This window comes from Nesoenas mayeri, assembly GCF_963082525.1.
Source record: "Nesoenas mayeri genome assembly, chromosome: 18".
NCBI classification, from domain to species: Eukaryota; Metazoa; Chordata; class Aves; order Columbiformes; family Columbidae; genus Nesoenas; species Nesoenas mayeri.
The window spans coordinates 12,096,774-12,118,576 of record NC_137566.1 but is presented as its reverse complement, the minus strand read 5'-3'; the positions used below and the strand labels follow the sequence as shown (position 1 = coordinate 12,118,576).

Below are 21,803 nucleotides of genomic sequence, written 5' to 3'. Positions count from 1 at the left end.
GGGGACGGCCCTGCGTCCCCACCACCCTCTGGGCAGCCCCAGGCTTTTAAAAATACACTGAGGGCTTACCTGAGAAAACAAAAACCAAACTAAACAACCCGCCTCTTTGCACAGCTGGAGTTTAATTACAGATGTGGCTAGATTAAAAGATGCAGGAGCAGGTGAGGGTGAGTGTAGGGGAACAGAGCACAAATGCATGTGCTAGGTGCAGTCGTGCTGTCTCTGAGACCCCCACTCCTACGCCTGAAATGCTGCAGCACATTCACTCCCAGATGCCACCGTTTCTGCCTCGCTCATGTGTCCACTGTGGGGAGGAAAGCTGCGATGCTTCTGGGTGGCATCGTCTCGAAAATAGTCTAAGCATGCCCTGCTTAGACACTTAATGTAGAGCAAAATCAGAAACCTGCTAAGGCTCTGCTTCCTTTGACAAAAGAAAATGTAACAATGCAGAAAAAATGATATCAATCCATCCCCACTGCTTCTTCACTGCACTACCTGCTGGAGTGACCCCACCCAGGGACTGCATGGAGAGTGCTGGGAGGACTCAGCAGCGGATGGTAACAAAAAATAAAGCTAAATATGCTACCCGTGTGCCCAGAGGAGCTGGTGACCTGCCCAAAGCCAGGCAGGGAGGTCGGGGGGAGCAGGGAGCTGCGGCTGCCCGGCCTCTCCCCAGCGCCGCAGCCAAGCAGGGCTGGGGCTTAGGAGGGATTTCTGGTTTTAATTCTACCCACCTCCATGGTGACATTGGCCTTTCTACAACCTGAAACAGAAGATGCTAAATGGCTGCTTTTAAGCTCATAAATCCAGCACCATCTGAACACCCCACCTTCCCTGGCTGTGCTTCTTTGGGAGTATGTCACTGCGAACACCCGCCAGTGCCTTCCTGCTCTAAATACCCCGTGGCAGCAAACAGCTCTTGCCACCTCTGAAAACGGCCCGGGTTGTGGCAAGCAGTGTGTGTGGGTTCCTGCTGTGCCCCGCAGACTGGCCGTGCTGGGATGTGCAGCTGGAGAGCTCAGCACCGGGTACCTGCAGGGACCCATTGCCCCTTTGCCGCACGCCACAGCCCGCGATGGGCACAGAGCGGCGCGGGAGCCAGCGTGCAGCAGGCTGCAGACACCAGGGCAGCAAGAAAGGTGCAGACACACACTAGAAACCAGGCAAGTGCCCTAAGATGGGCACCCTGACATGGGCACCCTTGGCTGAGCCACCGGTGCTGCCAGGGACCGGCAGCGCAGGTGGAGCTGCTAGGGCTCCATAGCCCCCCCATGTCCCTCAGCTGTTCGGGGGGACACAGATCTCCCAACAGCCTGGCTGGTACTGCAGCTACCAGGGCAGCCTGGAAATAAAACGCTTCCTAAAGTCTGAGCAAAAATCCCCTGCCCTCTGGGCAGCACTCCACCGCGCAGCCACAAACACCAGTATTAGCAGGAATAAAGATTAAAGAAAATGGGGTAGGCAAATGTTACCTGAAGATTTGAATGCTGTCAGCTCTACAGCCTGAAAGAGGGGAGAACATTTGTTAGCAGAAGGCACAGATTTGGCTATTTTGCTGCTGGCACCCCCTGCCCCAGGTACAGCTCCCCCAGCACCACACTCATCCTCCCACCCAGGTACTGCCCAGCCGGGAACCGGAGCCTTCATCCCGGTCCCCAGGTGATGGGCACCTCGCAGAGCACACAGCTGCACCTCTCGGGGTGACCTGGACACTGTGCTGAGACCACAGGAAAATCCAGGAAAAGAGGAGAGAGACTTTCTCCCCAGCGCTGGCTGGAAAGAGCATGGACACCCTGTGCTGAAGGGATGGTTAATGCTCTGAGGTGTGGAATTCCTGCTCCAAGCCCAGCAGCAATAAACATCACCAAAAAAACATCTCAAAAAGCTGAAACACAAAGAACATCTCGTCTGTGTTTGTATCTTCACTCGCCCAGTGTGTTGTCATTTTGAGTGTTTTCAAACGTTTTTAAGTAGCATCTTCTCTTCATCCAAACTATTGTGCAGCTGCCAGTGACATTCTTAATTCACCGCTCCTCCAGCGAGTGCCGTGACTCATTTCGCCAGGGAGCAGGAGAAACAGCCCTGATTTATATAACTAAGGAGCACAGAAAGCAGCACCCATCGGGGGAGCACCGCGGGGGCACGGCTGCACCAGCCACCTCTGCGGGGAGGACGGGGCTGGGGGGGTCGGCCGGGGCTCACAGGATGCCCAGGGACACCGGGGGACACTGAGGGACACCGAGAGCCTGCTGCCCCAGTGCAGAACAGCAGTGGGGATGTGTCCCCGCTCCCCAGCAGGCACTGGCATCAGCCTTGCCTTTTGCTGCATCCATGTTAGTTAGAAAGGAAACAAATACGTTAAAAATGCAAAGTTTAAGCAGCAAAAGATACAGCTAAGTCCTTGGTGACCCTCGCACGGAAGAAAGCGCTTTCTGCCTTTGCCTGCTGGGAAATGCCACGGCCTTGGCATTTAGAGGATCTGCTGCCTCCTGATGCGCCCTGGCTCAGGGAACCCGGGCCCCTGGCTAATCCTTTGGCCCACGTCTCGTGTCTGGTGCCAGGAGCTCAGCCCTGGGCCAGGTTTACACAGCCAGCACCTGGCTGGCTGAGAAAAGCATCACCTGCGAATGCATCCCGGTCAGCATGAGGGGGAACGGCATTAACCACAATATAAATCATGAGAGATGAAAATATGGATTTTATTGAGTGGCTTCAAAACGATATGCCAGCTATAGAAGTATTATCTATTGGATAAATAAGAGCTGTCTATGTGACACAGGTTTTCAAAGGATAAATATTAGAGAGGGAGAGAGAGATCCTTCAGTGAGAGACTCATATGAAAGTAGTGTTGGATTTTATTCTGAGGAAATTACAGCACTTGTATGTCAAGTGCACAAGGACTGATGATCATTTCAATAGTAGGAGATGGAAGTGGTATAAGAGTAGTCAAATTTAAATTGTTCCCTGCTTTAGGCCATGCCTTGCTGAGCTCTGCATCACGCTCTGCAGGCAGCACAGCCCTGCCTGCCCTCCCTGGGCAGATGCCGCTTGCCCACCACAGGACAGCAAGTCCCTGCTGCCCGATTTTAATTTGCTGTCCCTGGGGGAAATCTCCTGCCTTGGTCTGTACCGACCTCTGCTTGGTGCTTTACTGGCTCGAACTCAGCTGCTCCTCCTGTTCTGTTCCCGTGCACCCCGGGCCCCAGGAGCAGAGCACGTGTGCTGAGCTGTCACGCCGCCCGGTCCCCGACCAGCACTCGCAACCCCCGTGACCCTCCGGGACAGAGGGACCAGCGTCACCCTCAGCCTGCACACAGCACGGGAGTCACAGCTCCTGGGACTTACTCAACCTAAACTCCTGAATCTGTACCAGAGCTGGTAACACTGCCTGGGGTCCCCAGTCCCAGCCCCTCACTGGAGCCACCAGACACTGTTCCCGCCTAACTGCTCTGCTCTGTGTATGGTTGAAGGTGGAAGAATAGCAGAGGACATTACATACCGGTCTCTCAGGTGACATAATTGATGAAATCCCCATGGGAATTTTGGCTCCAAAATTTCCTAGGGGGTGAAGCAGCACAATGAGTTTGGAGACCAGAGAGTAGAAATATTCATGCTCTACTCAAAAGTCAGTGCTTTGTGTCCCCAAATATCTCCCACTGAAGCAAAGAGACCAAACACATTACCTGTGTAATTGCACCCACAAATTGATTGGACCATGCAACACCATTTTCTCCCAGAAGCCAAAAGCCCTATTTCCTACTGCCACTTTTGCCTCCCCTTCTCCAGAAAATGCACTTTAAGACACAAACATGGATTCTTGCCTCAAGAGAATTCAATGCTGCATGACATGGTGATGAGACCCCCATGTCCGCGCCCAGCCAGCCTGCAGGAGTCCCTGACCCCTCTGAGATCCACATGCACATGGTCCCTGCCTTCCCTGGAATCCTTCATCCCGTCCTGCATTTGCAGCACCAGACCCCAAGCACTCACACAGGCACAGGGAACAAATGGGTCAGCACAGTGCCAAGTGAATTTGCACTAAAATTCAAGCCTTGGGAATAACATTTTACTGTGGTCTCATCAGAGTCTGAGGCAAGAGCAGTGACAAGGCTTTTTACCTCTGTTGGTTATGTTCTTCTCCGGAGGGTCTTTCTGGCCAGGGCTCGACAAGGCGCTCTCAGCTGCGGAAGGGCTCCGTTTCCCTGTCTCCCATGACGTCGTGTTTCTGGGACTTGATAAGTAGTTGATGGGATGAGAACAGTTCTGTAATGACAGGGCAGTGATACAGGACAGTGAAAATTGCAACATGAGTCTTCACCAGATCCTGGTCCAACTGTAAAGCTTTATTTCATCTGCACTGTGCCCCTGGGACCTCGACTCCCACCCCAGCCCGGTGCAGCAGGCTGCTGCCTGGGCAGGGCAGACTGTCTTGGGGCCTGCATTGCCCAACAGGACTGCACAGAAGGGAGACAGCCTCTGCCAGGCTCTCTATGCAAGACAAGAAAAAGATGATCTCCTCAAAGGAGTCCACACATATATCTAGGGCCCCCCTTTGGTGGTGCTAGATGAACGAGGAGGGCACCAGGACTTCCTTGCAACTTACTGTGAAGGAGAGTGCTTTCTTCTTGTCCTTCATCCTCTGGATGGCATTCCTCACCTGGAGCAGAGCAAGGACATTAGACACGGCCACCAGAGCTCTAGCAGAACAAGAGATCCACCAGCAAGTCATGGAGAAAAAGCCACCACTGTTCCAGTAGCACAGCCGGGGTTATGCTGGCTGTTGCACCTACCACAACCCCAGCTACCCCTTGACCGCTAATGAACAGTGGCTGTGACAAGTCAGTGAGCCCCAACCAGGGCCATCGCTTACCTCGCTGTTATAGATGGCATAGACCAGGAATATGTACAGGCCCTGCAAAGGAGAGAGCACAGGAAGGGTTAGAGATGTGCTGCTGGTTTGTGCTCCTTGTGAGGACACAAGTTTGATGAGCACCGGAACGGGTGAGGACCCTGGCTAAGGGGGCCATGGCACAGCCAGGCATAGCTGGGCAGGAAGGACCCTCCTGAAAATGACACTCAAGACCAGGCTCTTCACAGAGAATCCAAAGGAGAGATGGTTCCTGCCCCAGTCCCTCTTCCTTCTCCTCTTCCCGCATTTCATCTCGGGGGAGCGGGCATCTCTCACTGGGCACTCGGCTTCCCGAGCCCAAAGCTCTCCTGTACTCCCATTCACTGGCGCATGCAAAATCACCCAGGAAACACCTTCAGCTCTCAGAAGCAGAAATCACCAGGAATTGATTGCTAGAGGAACTGAAATCTAGCAAGCAGACCGCCCTTCCCATGGAGCGCAGACCTGGGGGGCTTTCGCCAGTCACCCACAGACCAAGCGCAGCAAGATGCCAGGGACAGTTCCTCTGTCCCACGCAGACAGACCACAGTGTCAACGGGACCCTCTGACCCGAATTCAGCAGGGGACGCACCCAGAGGCTTTGCTCAGCCCCAGTCTGCACAATCCTTCCCGCCTGCACGCCAGGGCTCCGGCAGCACCGGCTCAGCCACTCTCTCCCTGCTCGCCCAGCCCGCGCTGCTGTGCGCACACCGAGGCCAGCGAGCAGCGACACGCTCTGCGCAACCGAGTGCTCGGCCACGGCTTCGTGCCCGGGATGTGCCCGGAGCGAGCATCGCCTGGAGGCCACAGCCTGGGGCTAATTACAGCTCCAGACCTACAGTTTTGTCCTTAAGGCAGCCCTATCCGGCCCACCAGATTTATGTTATATCTGTGGGGTGTTTGTTATCGCAGCTAGATAAATCAGCCGCAACAAGAAAAGTCATCCATCTTGTCTTCAATGAGCCTCGCTCTTCATCTGCGAGCTCTTGGCAGGCGCGATGGTAGCAGTACCCTGGCGCCAGGCCATGACCTGTCCTTCAGCCAGCAATGCCGCTCACTCCCCCAGACCAGATTTCTGGCCAGGCTGCCAAGGCAGGTCTTCCTTGAAATAATCATTCTGGATGAGCATGGGGAGGGGGGGCGGCGAGGCTGCTGGGAGGAGAGCAGGGAGGGAGAGGAGGCCCAGCTGCAGCAGCGTGTGGAAGCGGAGCCGTGGCTCGAGGAGGCAGCTCCTGCCTGTGCTCCTGCCTGCGTTCCTGCCTGTGCTCCTGCCTGCATGCCATCTTCTCCCAGCAGAGCCTCCTGTGCCCTGGCTCCATGGTCACAGCAGGGAAGGCACTGGATGGCCACAAGGACAGCACAGAACATGCCGGGACCCACAGAGCAGGATGCATGCTCCTGCCTGGTGTCCGTCTGTCCAGCACCCACGTCCTGATGTGCTCCGCACACCCCAGCTGGCAGCAATGGCATCTCCTGCTACCGCCTCACCGGCGATGGGCGACTGGCTCTGTGAGCCCCTGCCCCCAGCCAGCCTCAGGACCACCCTTCCAGCTCTGCCAGTCCCAACAAAGCCAACCAGTTTTCCCCACACTGGTTTTCAACAGCAGGACCCTCTGCCCGGCACGGGGTGCTTGGCAGGGTGTTGGTGCTGCTGCCTCGGAAACCGTGCGCTGCAGGGCAGGTGCTGCCGCTGCTCGCCAGCCCGTGGGCAGCCACCAGCACAGCTGCACCGCGGTGCTATTCAGTCCCTGGGCTGAATTCCTGCCTGCCTGGCTGCAGAAGCTGTCATGTTCGGTGTCGACGCACAGAGTAACCTTGAAGCCAGGCTTTGGTTTCCACAGATAAACAGAAGGCAGTGAAACAAACAAACAACCACAGCAGCAAAACTCTCCTGCACAAGACTCGCGCACAAAGTAGCACGCTGGCCTGAAAGGCAATTCCAAGGCCACCCACAAGACAGTCAGCAAAGGGGCTGAAATGGGTCAGCTCTGTCCCTGTGTTCTCTCAACTCCACAGAGTTCACCCAAGTTGAGAAATGCTGTTTTTTTCTGCGAATGAAAAGATGCTGGTGCTGTTCTCAGTTCTGCTCACTGCATGTCTTCCCAGCACTGAGCCTGCCGCTCTCTTCTGCTCAATAACTTAAGCATGGCACGAGGAGCCAAGAAGAACTGATGCTATATTTAATTACAGTTAGGACAGGCCTCCTGCCACCCTTCTGATAGCCTTAATAGCCGAGGTGGGGAGAGGCGGCCCTTGTCTGGCCTTGGAACATCCTCATCCGAGAGCCGACGGATGTGCGTGAGCAGCACCCGGCCGCTGGACCAGCGCCAGTCACAGGGAGAACATCCCTGGAGCAACCACTCGTCTTGTGCACGTGGTGTTAACGCCTGCATCCACCCTTGGAGAGCTGGGCCAACGCTGCGCTGAAATCGGCCCCGTGTGCCAGAGGGAAGCCCTGCGACCTCTGCCGCTCCATCCGAGAGAGCTGCAGCGGAGGCCGTTCTCTAGTGCATCCAAATGAAAAAGGGGAAGGAGATCTCTTTGGATCCCCTGGAGCAGGATTTGTCCTCGAGCACTGGGCAAGGCACTCTGAAAAATATCTCTGTGAATCTGCAGTGCAAAGCGCTAGGGCTGGCTGTGCGGGTACCCCGGGTGCTGTTCCTGCTGGACTGAGCCCACGCGTGGTCCCCCTGCCCGGAGGGTCCTGTCCTGCGCGGGCAGCGGCAGTGTCAGCGCTGCTCTAGCTCCATCTACAGCTGCTTGCTCTCCAGCTTCGGAAAGCTTCTGCCAACAAGGGGCTGATGCTTTGAATCGCAGGTGGCAAGCACATGTTCTGGGACTTTTTGTCACCGTGTGTTCCTGAGTTTCAGATATCTCACAGTCCTGGGAATGGTCCTAGCTCAGTGCAGAACTGAGCACTCCTGGCTGCTGTGACTAATGCCATTTTCTTTGCTTTCTTAACCACATACAGGCCAGTTAAAGTTTTAAACTCTTTTGATGAAATCAGTAAACTTAGAAACAAATATTAAGTATTGCTTCACACCCCAGAGTTACTTTGTGCCCTATAGAGATCCCTATTAATACTAACATACTAACAACACAACTCTGAAGTATGATAGTCATGGACATGGCCCTGGAAGACACCAACACAAGCAAATAGCCTTAAAACCGTAGCCAAATGATTCCTAAAGAGGAATGAAGAGGCTGAAGGAGATGACCTGACCCACTCAAGGTCTTGCAAGCCAGTGCACTGAAGCACAAGAAACCGCAGAGACCTGCGTGGCTGTGAAGTGAGAATCCACGCGGCACAGACCCACCTGGAGGGAGTTCAGCACGATGAAGACATAGGCCCAAACGATGCTGAGGTGGACAAAGACCCCACACACCCACGTTAGCCCCAGCACGGGCAGCAGCACCAGGACAGGCTTGGCCATGGCCCTGCCGGGAAGAAGAGCGCAGGGTTACCGGGGCACCCTCCAAAGCCGAAACGCCGTGTGGCGGCACCCCCCCCCACCACCGCCAGCGCTCCATGGGGGTCCCTGTTGTGTCCCTGAGCCCTGGGGTGTCCTGACAAACGTCCTGCCTGGCTCTGCAAACCCTGTGTGGGGTCTCGCTGTGATCTGGCTGGGGCACCTGCACCGGGTTACAGAGCACACAGGTGGAACAGCCCTGGAAAGAGCTCTGCGGCTTTAGGAGCACCCGTGTCCTGCAGTTTAGAAGAAATGTTCCTTGCTTGCATGCTGGAAACAGCTCTCCTTCCCCAGCAAGTGCCTTTCAGAGAATGTGTCCACCAAGAGGCACCCAAGATGGTAGCTATGGAACAAATTCCTTTGCAAACAGATTTCTTTGTAAACAAAACAAGTTAAGAGGGGAAAAACCAAACATTTCACCTCCCAGCCCCCATTGTTCCAGCTCTGCTCTTTATTTATCACTGGAAGTTAGCAAGAAGAGAGCTCTTTGACGTCTTTAGCCATGAGAAAACAGCTATTTTCCCCCCAATTTCTGCTACAAGTAGGGCTTCTGTGTTTGTTTTATTAGCATATGGATGTCACCCTGCCCTCCAGCAATGCCCTATCTTTGTGCTTCTGTAAATTTGGGGAAATTTATTTATGATACGGGGGAACAATGCGTGTCTAGCAGGGGTATCCGGCGCCAGCTAATAACAATAAAGACTCACAGAGGATGATAAAGTAATGACTCAAGCAGCAGTTTTTTAGAGGTCTCTCTATATTGACTGATTACAAGTCCACATTGCCCCTTTCCCCATGTATGTGATCCCCATCAGCACAACTTTCAATCCACCAAGTCCCAAACTCATATAGAAAATGCTTTTTATGATGGTGAATAGCCAAACCCCCTACGCTCTCTACAGCTGGCATCCTGCTGCAGGGCACACACAGGCGCTAAGGACGGGAAGGGTGTGAGACAAATTCGGTGATGACTCCTCCAAACTGCAGTGTTCTGGGAAGTGGGGAGGAGCTGCTTCTGCGGCTCAGAGCTCAATAAAATTCCAGGGAAACTGGGCACCCATTTGGGTCCCTGGGCTCCTTGAGACAGCCCAAGCTGCTGCCCTGTTCCCCATGGTCTGTTCCCCAGGATGCCTGCACACCCGCCGGCTGCTCACAGCACAGCGCTGATGGTATCGAAGGGCCAGACGGCTCAGCAGCATGACCTGCGTGCCCATGCACACTATCGCCACCGCAGACGACGGGGACGCTCACACCCAGAGCAGCCCCTTCCCTGCTCACCAGAGCTGTGTTCCAATCTGGGTCTCCAGGCTGCTGTTGGGTGTCAGCATCTTGGATCTCCTGCGAGCGCTGGACACAGTCACCATCACCACCCGGAACAGCACGAAGGTGTTCACCTGTCAAAGAGCCATCGAACCCAACGCATTAAACTTATCTCAAAACTTCTACACAATGTCACCCCTGTTAAGTGTCTACTCTGGACCCCTTAAACATTGCACCCTTTTCTGCCACTATGCTGTCTAACGATACCGATACCACTTCAAGGACATAGATGTTCCAATATTAAAATCAGACCTTTACCTAAGCCAATGTCACAGCCAACTCACACATTTATCTACATGCCTGACTCAACAGCCAATACAAGAACTGGTCAGCAAAATTTTCCTAAAGCACTTTTTCATTTTTTAAATGAAAAAGTTGCTTTGGTTAAAGAGATTTATTTGTGCTGTGAACGTATATATAAAGCATAATAAAAATTCTCCTACAAAAGCGGCAGGTGCGATGAGCTCTGCAAACAAGCACCTTAGCTAAACAAGCGCCAACTGCCCCAACTCTGCCCTGCTTTCCTAAAACTGGCCACAAGGAACTACCCGTCCCGGCAGGTTTGGGCACTTACGGCCAGGATGAAGAGAACGGGCCCAACAAAGGCCCAGATGACGTTGGTCTGAACGTTCAGCCAGCAATGGTTGTCTGCCACGTACTTGTTAAAAGACGTTGCAAGGGTCACACCCACAATAATGGCTGGGAGGCCTGCAGAAAAAAAACACAGATTGACCCCTAGAAAAAGCAGAGATGACCCACGCAGGTCAGCCGTGCTCTAGACAATTGCTTCAAAATGCCCGTGATCAGACAAGCTCCATCGCGAGCCAGCCCAGCCTCTGAAACCCCATGAGCAACATCAATTTACTGCAGCTGAAATCTGTCCCAGCTCTGCAAGACCAGATTTATACGCTGTCAGCATCATTCTCCAAGGTATAAAGCATTCCAAGTCCTGAGTCCTGACCAAAGCAATTTACTCCTCAGATTGCTTTTTTAACAAAATGGACAATCAAAGACATAAAACAACCCAAAATCTTTTAAGCAGTTCTCCAACGCCCAGCTAGGTGTGTTTTGCAAGGAGCACCAACATAAAGAGGCTCCTCTTTGATATGAAACTCGGCGTATTCAAATGAGTCCTGTGTCCCTCAAGGGCTCACTCAGAATAAAGGGGGCTTAATCAGGAACATACTTATATTTTAATTACTATCAGACAGCAGTAATGCTCTCCAGGAACAAGAACTTGCCATAAATCTCCTCCTCCATGTTTTTGCATTGAACTCTTGGTTTTAGAAAAATAACAAAAATTCTTTTTAACTTATATTCTAAGACTGACAATTTGACACATAAAGGTAAGAAAATCTCTAGAGAGCATTGACACTGGGCTCCCAATGGAATCAAACCAAACATTCATGTGACTCAGCACCACTACCAGGGAGACCCTCCTATCGAAACTTTTGCTAGAGAAAAGAATGGCACATTTTTTGAGCCCCCAGCACAGAGGAACCTGCAGCTACCCCAGCCTGTCACATAGTAGAACTTCATTCTCCTGTCTTCACTCATGTTGACTGCAACCACTTTGCTCCACAGGAGAAGCCCCTCCACCAGCATCCAGGAGAAGGCTGCCATGAAGAAGAGGTGGAGGAAGGCAGTGACGATGAAACACAGCACCTGCAGAGAAAAGAAATGATGTGCTGCTTCTGGAGGAGTCTGCTGGAGCTCCTGAGTGGGTGCGCTCAGGAGGCAGAGTCATCTGCAAGTTACGCTGCAGAAATGTATTTTAACATCCACAAGCATCAGGAAGAGTACTTGAAATTGCAAAACATGAATAGCCCAACCACTGCAGCTCACACTCATTTCATCTTGTGACCATCTCGAACCACAGAAGAGGGAACAGATGGCATCTTTTCCTGCAGTTCTTGGACTTCCCCTGCAGGTCTCATCTCCGAGCTCTTGATCCAGCCCCGTGATGCAGAAGAGGACACAGAAAGGGACAGAACTCTATGTTGCTGTTTTACAACTACTTAAATTTCCTGAAGATTTTTTTTTGTCATAAACAAACCGTCAGAATAAAGAAGTGAATGTTCCTGACAGACTGCACAATGCAGATATGCATATCTCCAAAGAGACTCAGCCCTTTCCTAGATGCAAGTTACAGGTAATTAATGAAACATTAATAAAAGGAATGACCCTTTTGTGCTGTTTGCTCTGACAATAACGCTGTGGTGGGCCTGGTCCTGCTGGCTGGACAAGCACTTTCTGGTGAGCTTACCTGGTTGGTCTTGGCCAATTCACTGAACATGAGCAGAGCTTCTGCTGCCGCTAACGCAAAGATCAGGTTCTTGTGCACGGTTGTTCGTTCGCTCTTGGGGACACTGAGGGAGGACAGAGGAAGGTCTCAGATGCAGCCCAAGGAAAGGGGGCACATGTTCTTACTAGCAGAGAAGGCTACAAGTGTCTGGACTTTTCTTACCCAACTGCCAAGAATAAAATGAAGGTAACAATCAAGGCACAGAAGGAAACTCCACATCCAATAAAAGTCAAGGTCTGCAGAGTGAGCTCCTCCTTGGCGGTCCTCTGTTCCAGCCAAGAAACAACAGAAGACACAAAACCCCCCAAATTAACCACAGGCTCCTTGCAGCTCTGGCATCCACCCCACGGAGCAGCAGAGACGGGCTCCTCGCTTACCTGCATGTCGTACACCTGCAGCAGCACAGCAAAATTCGTGGTGTGGTTGCAAAAACAGGCAGTGGAGTCTGGGAGAGATGTCACCATGTGGCAGCCGGCTGTGGACCACATCCCGCCAGCACCCGGGCTAACGTGCAGCAAAGAAACGGAAACACATGGAAACTACCACCCGCTTCAACAGAAAGCCAAGGCACTAAGGGAATTTCATTCTCTCAGAAGCAGCAGGGTTGAGACGAGGAAGAGGACCTCAGAGACAGCTCTTCATATGGACCTTCCTTTGGGTCACCCTGTGTCTCAGCAGATTTGCTTTATCCATCAGACATGCACAAGAAAGTAAGTCTAGTGTCGATGTCTGCATTAAAAAGCACAGTTCAGCCATCACTGCTTTAAACAGAACTCAGTAATTGCACAGCTCTGGGAAGAGCTCCCTTCACAGCACATTGACCGAGAGTATCGCTGGACCAGACATGTCCAATCCCCTCCGGCAGCCTGGCCTGCCACGCGCCCTGTGCGGTTCCACCAGACCCTTGATTTTCAGGCCAGGCTCAGCGGCTGCTCTCTCTGCACAGGCAGCTGCCAAAGCTCCGGATCCCAGTGCCCTGTGCAGGACAACAGCTGCAGCAGGTCAGCCCTGTCCTCACCCGGCAGCACTGTCCCGGTACCGAGGGACCAGCCAGTTCAGAGCAGGGCTGGTGGAACTGCTTGTGCAGCAACCAGCTGCTTCCAAAAATACCCTCTTCCCACCTTCCCCAAAGTGATCCATGCCTCTTACAAGACTGTGACTCTAGGGAGTTTTTTTGCACTTGAATGACTTGATTACCAATCCATAATATATCACAGTCTCAGTGCTCTCGCTGTGGCGACATTCGGCAAAAACACATCTTGGTGTCAAGCAGTATTTATGAGACTGAGAGTCCTGCATGTCTGTTGAGTCATATATCTTAAACCTTCTTTGTTGCAGGGGACTACCATAATTAACTAGGGCTTTCCATTTTTGTTGTATATACCTCATTAAAGGTCACTTGCTTGTGAGTGACTTTTCCAAAGGAAATCTTCCCCAGAGAGAGCTCCACTCCAGCAGATAGAGGATGCCAGCATGCAAACAAGGCCAAGAATTCCAGATCCCTACTCTTACCGTTATATTTGTATTGTTATGTTCGGTTTTGCAGTGGAAGTAAAAGGTCATAAATATGGGGACCCGAACTGAAAGAAGGCACCTGAGGCTGAAGTTCCAGAAGGCGCAGATGGGCCCCACCAGCTTGTCAGGCAGGTCCTGCGGGCAGAGGGAGAAGAAATTACCCACCCATGCATGTATTGTGCGCACATGGATGCAGTTCAGCCCCTGGCCTGCAACAAGGTCTATCAGCACGGGATTAACAGCTCCCTGGGGACAGGAGCCAAGGCAGGGGACACCCCTACACCCAAGGGTTCGGGGGCCTGGAGCAAAGGCACAGCCTGCGAGGCTGAGGGGAGACCTCAGTGCTCGCCACAACTACCTGAAAGGAGTTTGTGGTGAGGTGGTGAAGCCCCTTTTCCCAAGTAACAAGTGATAGGACAAGAAGAAACAGCCTCAGGTTGCACCAGAGCAGATTTAAATTGGATATCAGGGAAAATGTCTTCAGTGGAAGGGTTATCAAGCATTGGATCAGGCTGCCCATGGCAGCGGTGGAGTCGCCATCCCTGGAAGTGGTGGACTTGTGTAGTGTCAGTTTACGGTTGGACTCAATGATTTTAAAGGTCTTTTCCAACCCTAATGGTTCTCTGACTCTGTGCCACTGCTGAGGGCAGAGCCCCTCGCGGGGTACCTGGACGTGGTGCTGCAGGCGGTAGCGCACAGACGTGCTGATCTCCTGGTAGTCGCTGAGCAGAGTGGACGAGATCACAGCAGTGCCCACCGTGGTGCCCAGGAACCTGCGAGGGAAAGCACAGGAACCTCGAGATGTGCTCAGAAAACAGGATCTCACACTATTCAAGACAAGTGGAGAGATTCCGAGACACTTGTGGAGCTGTGCAGGCTGCCATCCCCACCTAGTGTCCAGAGAGCTCCCCGGGGAGCAGCCGCAGGCCGCTGCCTCCACAAAGCACCGACTCCCCTTTGTGTTGTCTGGTCAGCAGACGGATATTGAAGAAAGCAGGAGACAAGGAGCAATGGGATGGCTGGAGCAGGGCAGAGGTGACCCCAGCCTCACTGGGACCCAACATAGACTTGGAAATGAATCATCCTGTGGTGCCAAGGGGGAAGCCCTGGGGTGCAGGGGGGTTCTGTTCCACTCACTTCTGTCCTCCATCAGAGGCAGCCACATCCTGGATGGCAGCGCCGCCGTCAGTGCTGGACAGGGACCGCTGCAGGGAGCCGTAGCCAAACCACATGTTTTTCACCATGACTCTGCGTAGACCTGAACAGAGAGGGCATTTGGGGACGGGAACAAGCACACAGGGCAGCTCTGAGCAGCCCACACTTCAGCACCGCTGCCCCAGTGGGGGTGATACTGGGGGCCCAGGGAACCCACAGCTCCAGGCTGTGCCTGCAGAGAGGCTGTACATTATCCTTCCCCTACAGCCCAGCTCCCTTTCACCACGGGCATCTCCTCCTCACGCTTCTGCAGACTGCACGTGTGCAGGTAAAGAGTTCCTGCCACCAAGGATGATGCTGCAGACGTGCCGCGGTGAGACCCAGGGAAACACAGGCGTCACAGCCCACCTCTGGCTTTCAGTCTTTGCAGCTCTTCTGTGGGCACCTCGATGAGGTCGTGCCTGCCTTTCTCAGGGCTCTTGACCAGGTACGTCCCACCGCCCAGCTCCTTCTTGTTCAGCTCCAGCTTCCTGACCTCCAGCCCTGTGGAGGGGTAAAATCAGGCACCGACCCAGGGTTCAGCCTTCCTCCAGAGCTACTGCCACAGCAAAGTACCACAAGGATGTTATAAACCCAGCCAAGACTCATAGCAGCAGCACACAGACCCCTTTTCAGTGCAAATCACGTGCATCTGGGCTCAGGTTGTCTCCTGTTCCCAAAGGTCTCTTACAATATTCTTACAATTCCCATTGTGAGAGATGTCCCCCACACTGTGACACTTCATACGAAGGAAATGAGGAGAAAGCCGTAGCATTAACGAGAGATGAGCCAGAGGTGCCGAGGTGCCAGGACTGGACTGGGAACCAGCTGGGCTGACTGAGCTGGGTCCCGGTGAAGTGCCCTCCCCGAGCTCTGCCAGTGCCACTCACCGACATTCCTGTGCCACTCACCGACATTCCTGTGCTGGATCGTGATCTTCGTCCTCCCCGCGGTCAGCAGCGGGGCTAAGTGTGACACCATTCTGTCACAGAGCTCAACAACAGCCATGGGCCCTCCGATAACCTGCAGACACAGAGAGAGCAATGGAAATCAGCACCTGCATCACCAGATCACACCTCCCACAGCTCACAAGGGTTTTCTTAAATGCTTGGCAGAAAAAGAGAAGTTGGCACCTTGGGCTTCTGGTTTGTTTTTCTTTGATTTATTCAAGAAAGAATGTTCCCAGTTCCTTTAGCAACAGAGACAAGACTGGCAATGAGGGTAACTTGCTGGTCTTTATAAAAAATCACTAAACCAGCATGGAAGTAACTAACCAAATAAGCCTCTGTAAAAAGAGTACTGATTTTTCCACACCTGACTCCTGATTTTTGCAAAGCTGTAGAACAACCTTCCTCTCTTCCTGGAAAAGGTTTCACTCCAAAATAGACTCCGCTGCTGGAAGGGCAGGAGGTGACCGGCCCCATGGCTCAGGGTCCTGTGTGTGCTGGGCAGCACAAGTGCCACCCCCATAGCACAGAAACTCAACTCCCTTCTCCTTCAACAGATACATCTGCTGGGCCAGAGCTGGGTTTATGCCACTATCGGGAAGCTGTGAGTAATCGTGGCCACGGAGACCTAAATGACTCTAAGCGATGAGGTAAATTTGAACTATCCAGCATCCTTTAGTCTCTGGAGGCCCCTGGCTTGGTTCCTGGAGCGCTGGCCAGGCCAGACACTGTCACACATTTCCCAGAGGCAGGTGGGGAGTACAGGCCACACAACAGACACAAAAGACCCGCGTGAGAAGGGAAGAAGCCAAAGGAGAAAATGCTGACGGGGGTGGGATGATGGAAGTCACTCACACAAAGCCTGACAGTGTTTTGGCCAGCGCGGGGGCTGATGACAGATAGCTCCTTGGCAGCCCACCCACAGAAAACACAACAAACTGCAAAGCGAAGGGCATTGCCCTGCCAGAGCCCGCGGGATGCGGGAGCAGGGGATCTACAGAGCACCGGGAACCCGCCAACTGTGTGCAATCCTGTAAATCCAGTCTGACAAAGGGAGAAGTTTGAGGAGAGCTGAGACAACCACTGGAGGGGTTTTCAAGGAAGGCACCACTTGATCGCATTTGTTTGCAGAACTCGTTTGCATCTCCAGCAACTGAGGCAACAGTAAGGCAGCTGGTCCTCAGCTGAGCTCACATAGAGGCTCCATGCCCAGGCTTGCACAGCATCTTCACAAGCTCCAGAATACGGCCAGAAAGGCTACATGTGAGCATGCCAGGACAGGTCCTCAGCCTGTGGTCATACCGCAGGCCAAGGAGCAGCACACACAAGAACAACAGATGTGGCCAGACTGCTGGTGACACCGTTACCTGGCTGACTGATGACCATGTTTCCATGTTCTGCTGTTCCAAGATCAACTCAGTCACTTCCACGTAATACTGGCCCAGCTGCTCCAGCATCTCCAGGTCCTCTCTCTCCTGGACTTCCACATCAGAAACTTGCTTTAGTAACTGAAGCACTGCAAGGAGGTCAAATGACTCCAGCACGGGTGTCTCTCGTTCTCTCAGAACAGTTGCCAAGACATCAAGAGCACCAAGAGCAACAGAGAGGTTCATGTCTTGGGCATCACTTGTGAAGATGTTCTCAAGAATCTGCCACGGAAGAGATGTTTGAGTTCAGCAAAGAGCCCTGATTCTGCCTGATCATCAGCTATGCTGTGGCAATGCCCCTCATGCCCTTGCTGCTGCGAGGACATCCCGGCCAACGAGGTGTATCTTAGGGCAAGGAGATCTGCCCTGACATTTTGAACTCTCTTGTGCAGCCCCTCAGCCTCAATGACAGGAGTCAACCTGAAGCAACACCTTCCTTGTTTGACCACAGCACGAGTGACAGCTGCGTTGGCCACACTGACAGCAGCTCAGAAAAGGCCACAGGCATAACTGCTGGCAAAGAGACCTCAAACACCAGTAGGTGCTGCCTGCTCCCGGTGTCGCTGCCGCGTGGGGCTGCAGGACTCACCGCCGTCCTCTCTGCAAGTGTGTTCACACGACCAACGAGCGAGTGGCTGGATTCCAGCTGAGCTTTCTTCAGTTGCCAGTATGCATCTGGGAATAAAACAAAAGCACAACCCTTGCTCTGGTGTTTAGCAACGTGATTAACATGTGCCATGTGCCAAGCTCGCAGAATGGTCCTTGGGTGGTGGGTGGCAGGACAGTCAGGACAAAGAGATTTCACAGCTGTATTTCACTTCTAGTACAAGATCCCATCTGGAGAGACAGTCTAACACATATTTTCTGCCTCCTCCCCATGTCCCCCTGGCAAGCGAGTCTGGAGATGCCTGGATTGGGAGGGACTCTATGGCATCGCATCCAGAAGCCGTGTTACATGTACAAGCACTGATTAACTAGAGAATAGCAAAACAACCTGAGTGCGTGAAACTGAAGCAAAGTCACGTTTACACCATGTTTTGTATGCAATGTCTTCAGGGCAGACATGAGGCCTCCCCATGACTGGCCATCATCCTAGCTAGGACCTCCAGGAGTGAATGCCATGGAAGTAACAAATAAATAAAGACCAGATGCTGTACCCTTTCTGTAGCGGCAGATAAAAGGCAAAGACTGCAAACAAGATGCGTAACTGAATCCACTGCTGCCAACTTCAAAAACTCGGCATTCCTCAACAGGCCCTGTGGAAACACACACAAACAGAAGGTCCACGTTCCCCAGGGACATGCCATCCCCCCGGCAGGCAGCACGCTCCCTCCAAGCAACACACACCCTGCTGAAGACAAAAGCTGCAAACTGCTCCTTACGCAACCCCAGGGCTGAGCCAGAGCAGGGACTGGGCTCAGACTCTGCCACTGATGAGCCTGGGCTCTCCAGAGGAATCCAGAGGAGGTGGCGGTGCCAGGTCCCCAGTTTGTGATTTATCGGTAATGCCACGCGGGGCTGGCTGAGGACAGATCCCTGCTCCCAGCAGAGCACCGAAGCACCGGTGTGCAAACCCCAGCGAACCCCAGCACTGACCAGTCAACCATTTCTCTCAGTAGGAGGAAAGCCTGTGATCAGCCCAGCACACCTGAGCCGTGCCTGCGAGGGTCACTGCAGGGGGCTGCGATGACCAATGCTTTAGTGACAACTGTGCCATTAAGTACAACTTGGAAACCGCTCAGTTCAGCTCTGAATCTGCTTGTGCTTTCCTTCCCAAAAGAGAAGCATCATTCCACAAACTGCACCGAATTCCCTCTCTAAGGATGGGACTTGCTTCTCGGGCCGTCCCTGCGTGCTGACCCCGGCAGCAGGAGGGAGCTGAAGCAGCCAAGGGGAACAAGACTCACCTGGGCAAAGGAACTGCAGAGTCACCTCCTGAACGGAGCTTTCAACCTCCAGAGCGTTTGAGCTCCACTCAAACACAAGGTCTTGCTCTACGACCGAGCACGACCGAACTTTCTCAATCTGCTCCGTGCTGAGGACCTTCTGCCAGATGTGCAAGTCAGTGATGTTCCCACTGAAGGACTCCTTCTCCTTGAAGGTGCCCCCCAGGGAATCTTGATCCTGCCCAATTATGAACGTCCCCTGGCCATAGATGGCCTGGGGGGCAGAGGGCCCCGCAGCACACAGACCGCTGGCAGACGCCCTCCTTTTACCATCAGCGTAGATGGCCCAGGTGCCATTTTCCTGCTGCCAGGTCACACAGAAGTGATGCCACTGTCTGTCAGCGTGGAACATGGGCAGGTAAGGGGAATGGTGCCCGTGGACTATGAGAGCGAACCGAACAAAGCCCTCCTCGTCGACAAAGCCGCGGAGCTGGAACTCATTAATGAAAGCTGGCACAGCGTAGGAGAAGACGGTAGCAATCTCCTGGGTGCTGGTGTCCCACTGGAGGTGCGCGCAGGCTGTGACAGCAGGCAGAGCTGGGAAGTCAGAGAGCACCTTCACGTATTTTGTGTCTGTTTTTTCTCCGAATACCAAGACTGGCACAATGTGGTCCCCTAGAAGGAGAGATTTCAGCCAGCATAAAGGAAGAAGCATGAGCCGAAGTCTGCTTGTCTTCTACTGGGAGGAAACCACCTTTTTCATTTGTCTCCTACTCAAGCTAAGAACTCATGGACCCTGTAGGCAAGAACGCAGCAAAGCTTCCCCTGCCCTGTGCCTGGAGGGGACCTCAGGCAAGCTGGGACTGCACCATTTCTGTAAGTGTCATTTACAGAAACTTAGGTTTCTAGCAAATAGGATTGCAAACAATGCATCTGGAAGGAAAAGCATGTTCCCAAGCACCCCATGCTATAGCAACCAAGACCATAATCAAATAACACCTTTGAGGCATCTGCCGTGCAGTGCCCTGCTGCCCGGTAATGCCCGCCCTCCCGGTCCTGTCCCTGGCACCACCACCCTGCGGGGCCCGCAGGTCACAGCCAGTGAGGCTGAGGAAAGCCAGACCTGCCTTCCAGGGAGGACAGAGCAGACGAACCCCTTTGCAACTCCCTTCTGTTGCAATGTGTTAAAATATCTTCACAGTGACCAGGCAGCTGATGTGCTGGGGTCACTGTTGTCCACACTGCCAGTCCCAGCTTGTGACTGGAGGTCCAAGGTGTTACCACAGTGACAATAAAAATCGAGTTGTAGCTTTTCCAGTCAAATTAATTTTTCAAGATGGAAAAGATCCAGCAGTGAACACGCATTCAAAGAGCCCAAGCCCACTGACACTCACGCCGCTGTTTGGGCTTGTGCAGGACACCATCCCTCTCGTTCAGCCAGACAGAGCCTCTGACGTGCTGCGACTGCAGCAGCTTGCTGAAGGAAGCTTGCTCACTGCCTTGGGGCTCAAAAAGCAACAGAGCAAAGCGTTGTTCACAGTATCTGCCTGCATGCCACCAGTCCAAAGCAGTGGCCACATATTCGTACATGTGTCCTGAGGTCTCAACTGTGACAGGAGCAAAACCTGGAGAAAGACACAATGTGGAGAAACAGAAAGACTCTCCAGCCTCTGACTGATCTGCGTCACATACACTTGCAGCATCCCCAAACATTTACAAATCCTGCCTGGGCAACCCCCATAATTTTATCTCCATTTCCCAGCTCCTCCCAGCTTCTGTATTTGCAGATGCAATTTGCCAGCACAAAATTATCTGTTTTGTTCACAGTGACAGTGGCACAAAGACTAACACTGCTTAGCTACTTGGGACAGAAATGTCACAGTTAGCCAAGCAAATACTTAGCTATGCAAATATAATTTCAGGCACAAAATAGGGTGTTGGAAAAAGTCTCTTTACTTTCATTTCTGCCACTGGATACCTTCTTTATGCATTGTTTCTCTGTTTTGAATATTGCTCGTAAAAACATACAGAAGTGCTGATAAAAACACTAACCTTTAGAAGTCTGATTCTTGGCAAGGGCTGCAAAGGCAAAGAGACTTCTGGACAGAATAAGGACCTGTTGGAGAGGATGTTTTGTAACATTCATATAAAGCACTAATATTATTTCAAATACTCAAATTATAAAAATTAATATAAAACTCACCAGAAAGCTGAAGAACCAAGAATCGGGTCTCAAGTCTCTTCTAACCATGCTGACCAGCTGGAAATCTTTCACCCTTCACTAGAATAAACAAAATATGACCAGAGATGCAGGGCAGAGACAGAAGCGTTCTGCAGGAAGCTGCTTCTTAGACACAGCTGCTTTCCTCAGAAAGCCTTGAATCAAAAATGAGAAGACAATCGTCTCTGAAATACCCATCCTGGGTAGTATCCTTTCAAAATAATGCTCAGTTCTTAAAGAACTCAAGGTCTCAGTTTAACATTTGTTTCCAGGAAACAGAATAATTAATCATAAAACATATACAGATGTGTGATATTAATAGACATGCAAGTCAGCAGAGCCTCTTTATCTGCATTAACTAAATAAAAAAGCCATCATAAATCGCACTGTTGAACAGCATCAAATCACTGGCAGCTTTTCTCATGTCTTTTAAAGCGCACAGAAATACAGCAGCACAGCAGATCCTGCAGATCGGTAAATGCAACCTCTGGAGCAGCGCCTGAACACGCAGCTCGCTATCCGGGAGCCGCCCGGAGAGCTGCTCACAAACCCGGAGAGCTGCCCAGCATCAGAACTGTGCTCGTGAGCCCGGAGAGCTGCCCAGCATCAGAACTGTGCTCACAAACCCGG

At 52.5% G+C, this 21,803-nt stretch overlaps 1 protein-coding gene across 1 annotated transcript; it reads right to left on the bottom strand.

Annotated features, from left to right (window-relative positions):
* Positions 1-262: 262 nt before the first annotated feature.
* Positions 263-21,203, bottom strand: ADGRD2 (adhesion G protein-coupled receptor D2; the record flags this gene model as incomplete). Its single annotated transcript, XM_080355946.1, has 25 exons — positions 263-378; positions 1,473-1,503; positions 3,500-3,558; positions 4,119-4,263; positions 4,604-4,657; positions 4,871-4,912; positions 8,206-8,326; positions 9,637-9,752; positions 10,253-10,386; positions 11,190-11,343; positions 11,945-12,047; positions 12,146-12,249; positions 12,361-12,487; positions 13,578-13,633; positions 14,166-14,271; positions 14,636-14,756; positions 15,062-15,196; positions 15,604-15,715; positions 17,007-17,288; positions 17,656-17,741; positions 18,224-18,322; positions 18,974-19,627; positions 20,347-20,577; positions 21,005-21,068; positions 21,156-21,203. The coding sequence occupies 25 exons, from the start codon at positions 21,201-21,203 to the stop codon at positions 263-265; spliced, it is 3,300 nt and encodes a 1,099-aa protein (XP_080212072.1).
* Between the last annotated feature and the right edge of the window lie 600 nt (positions 21,204-21,803).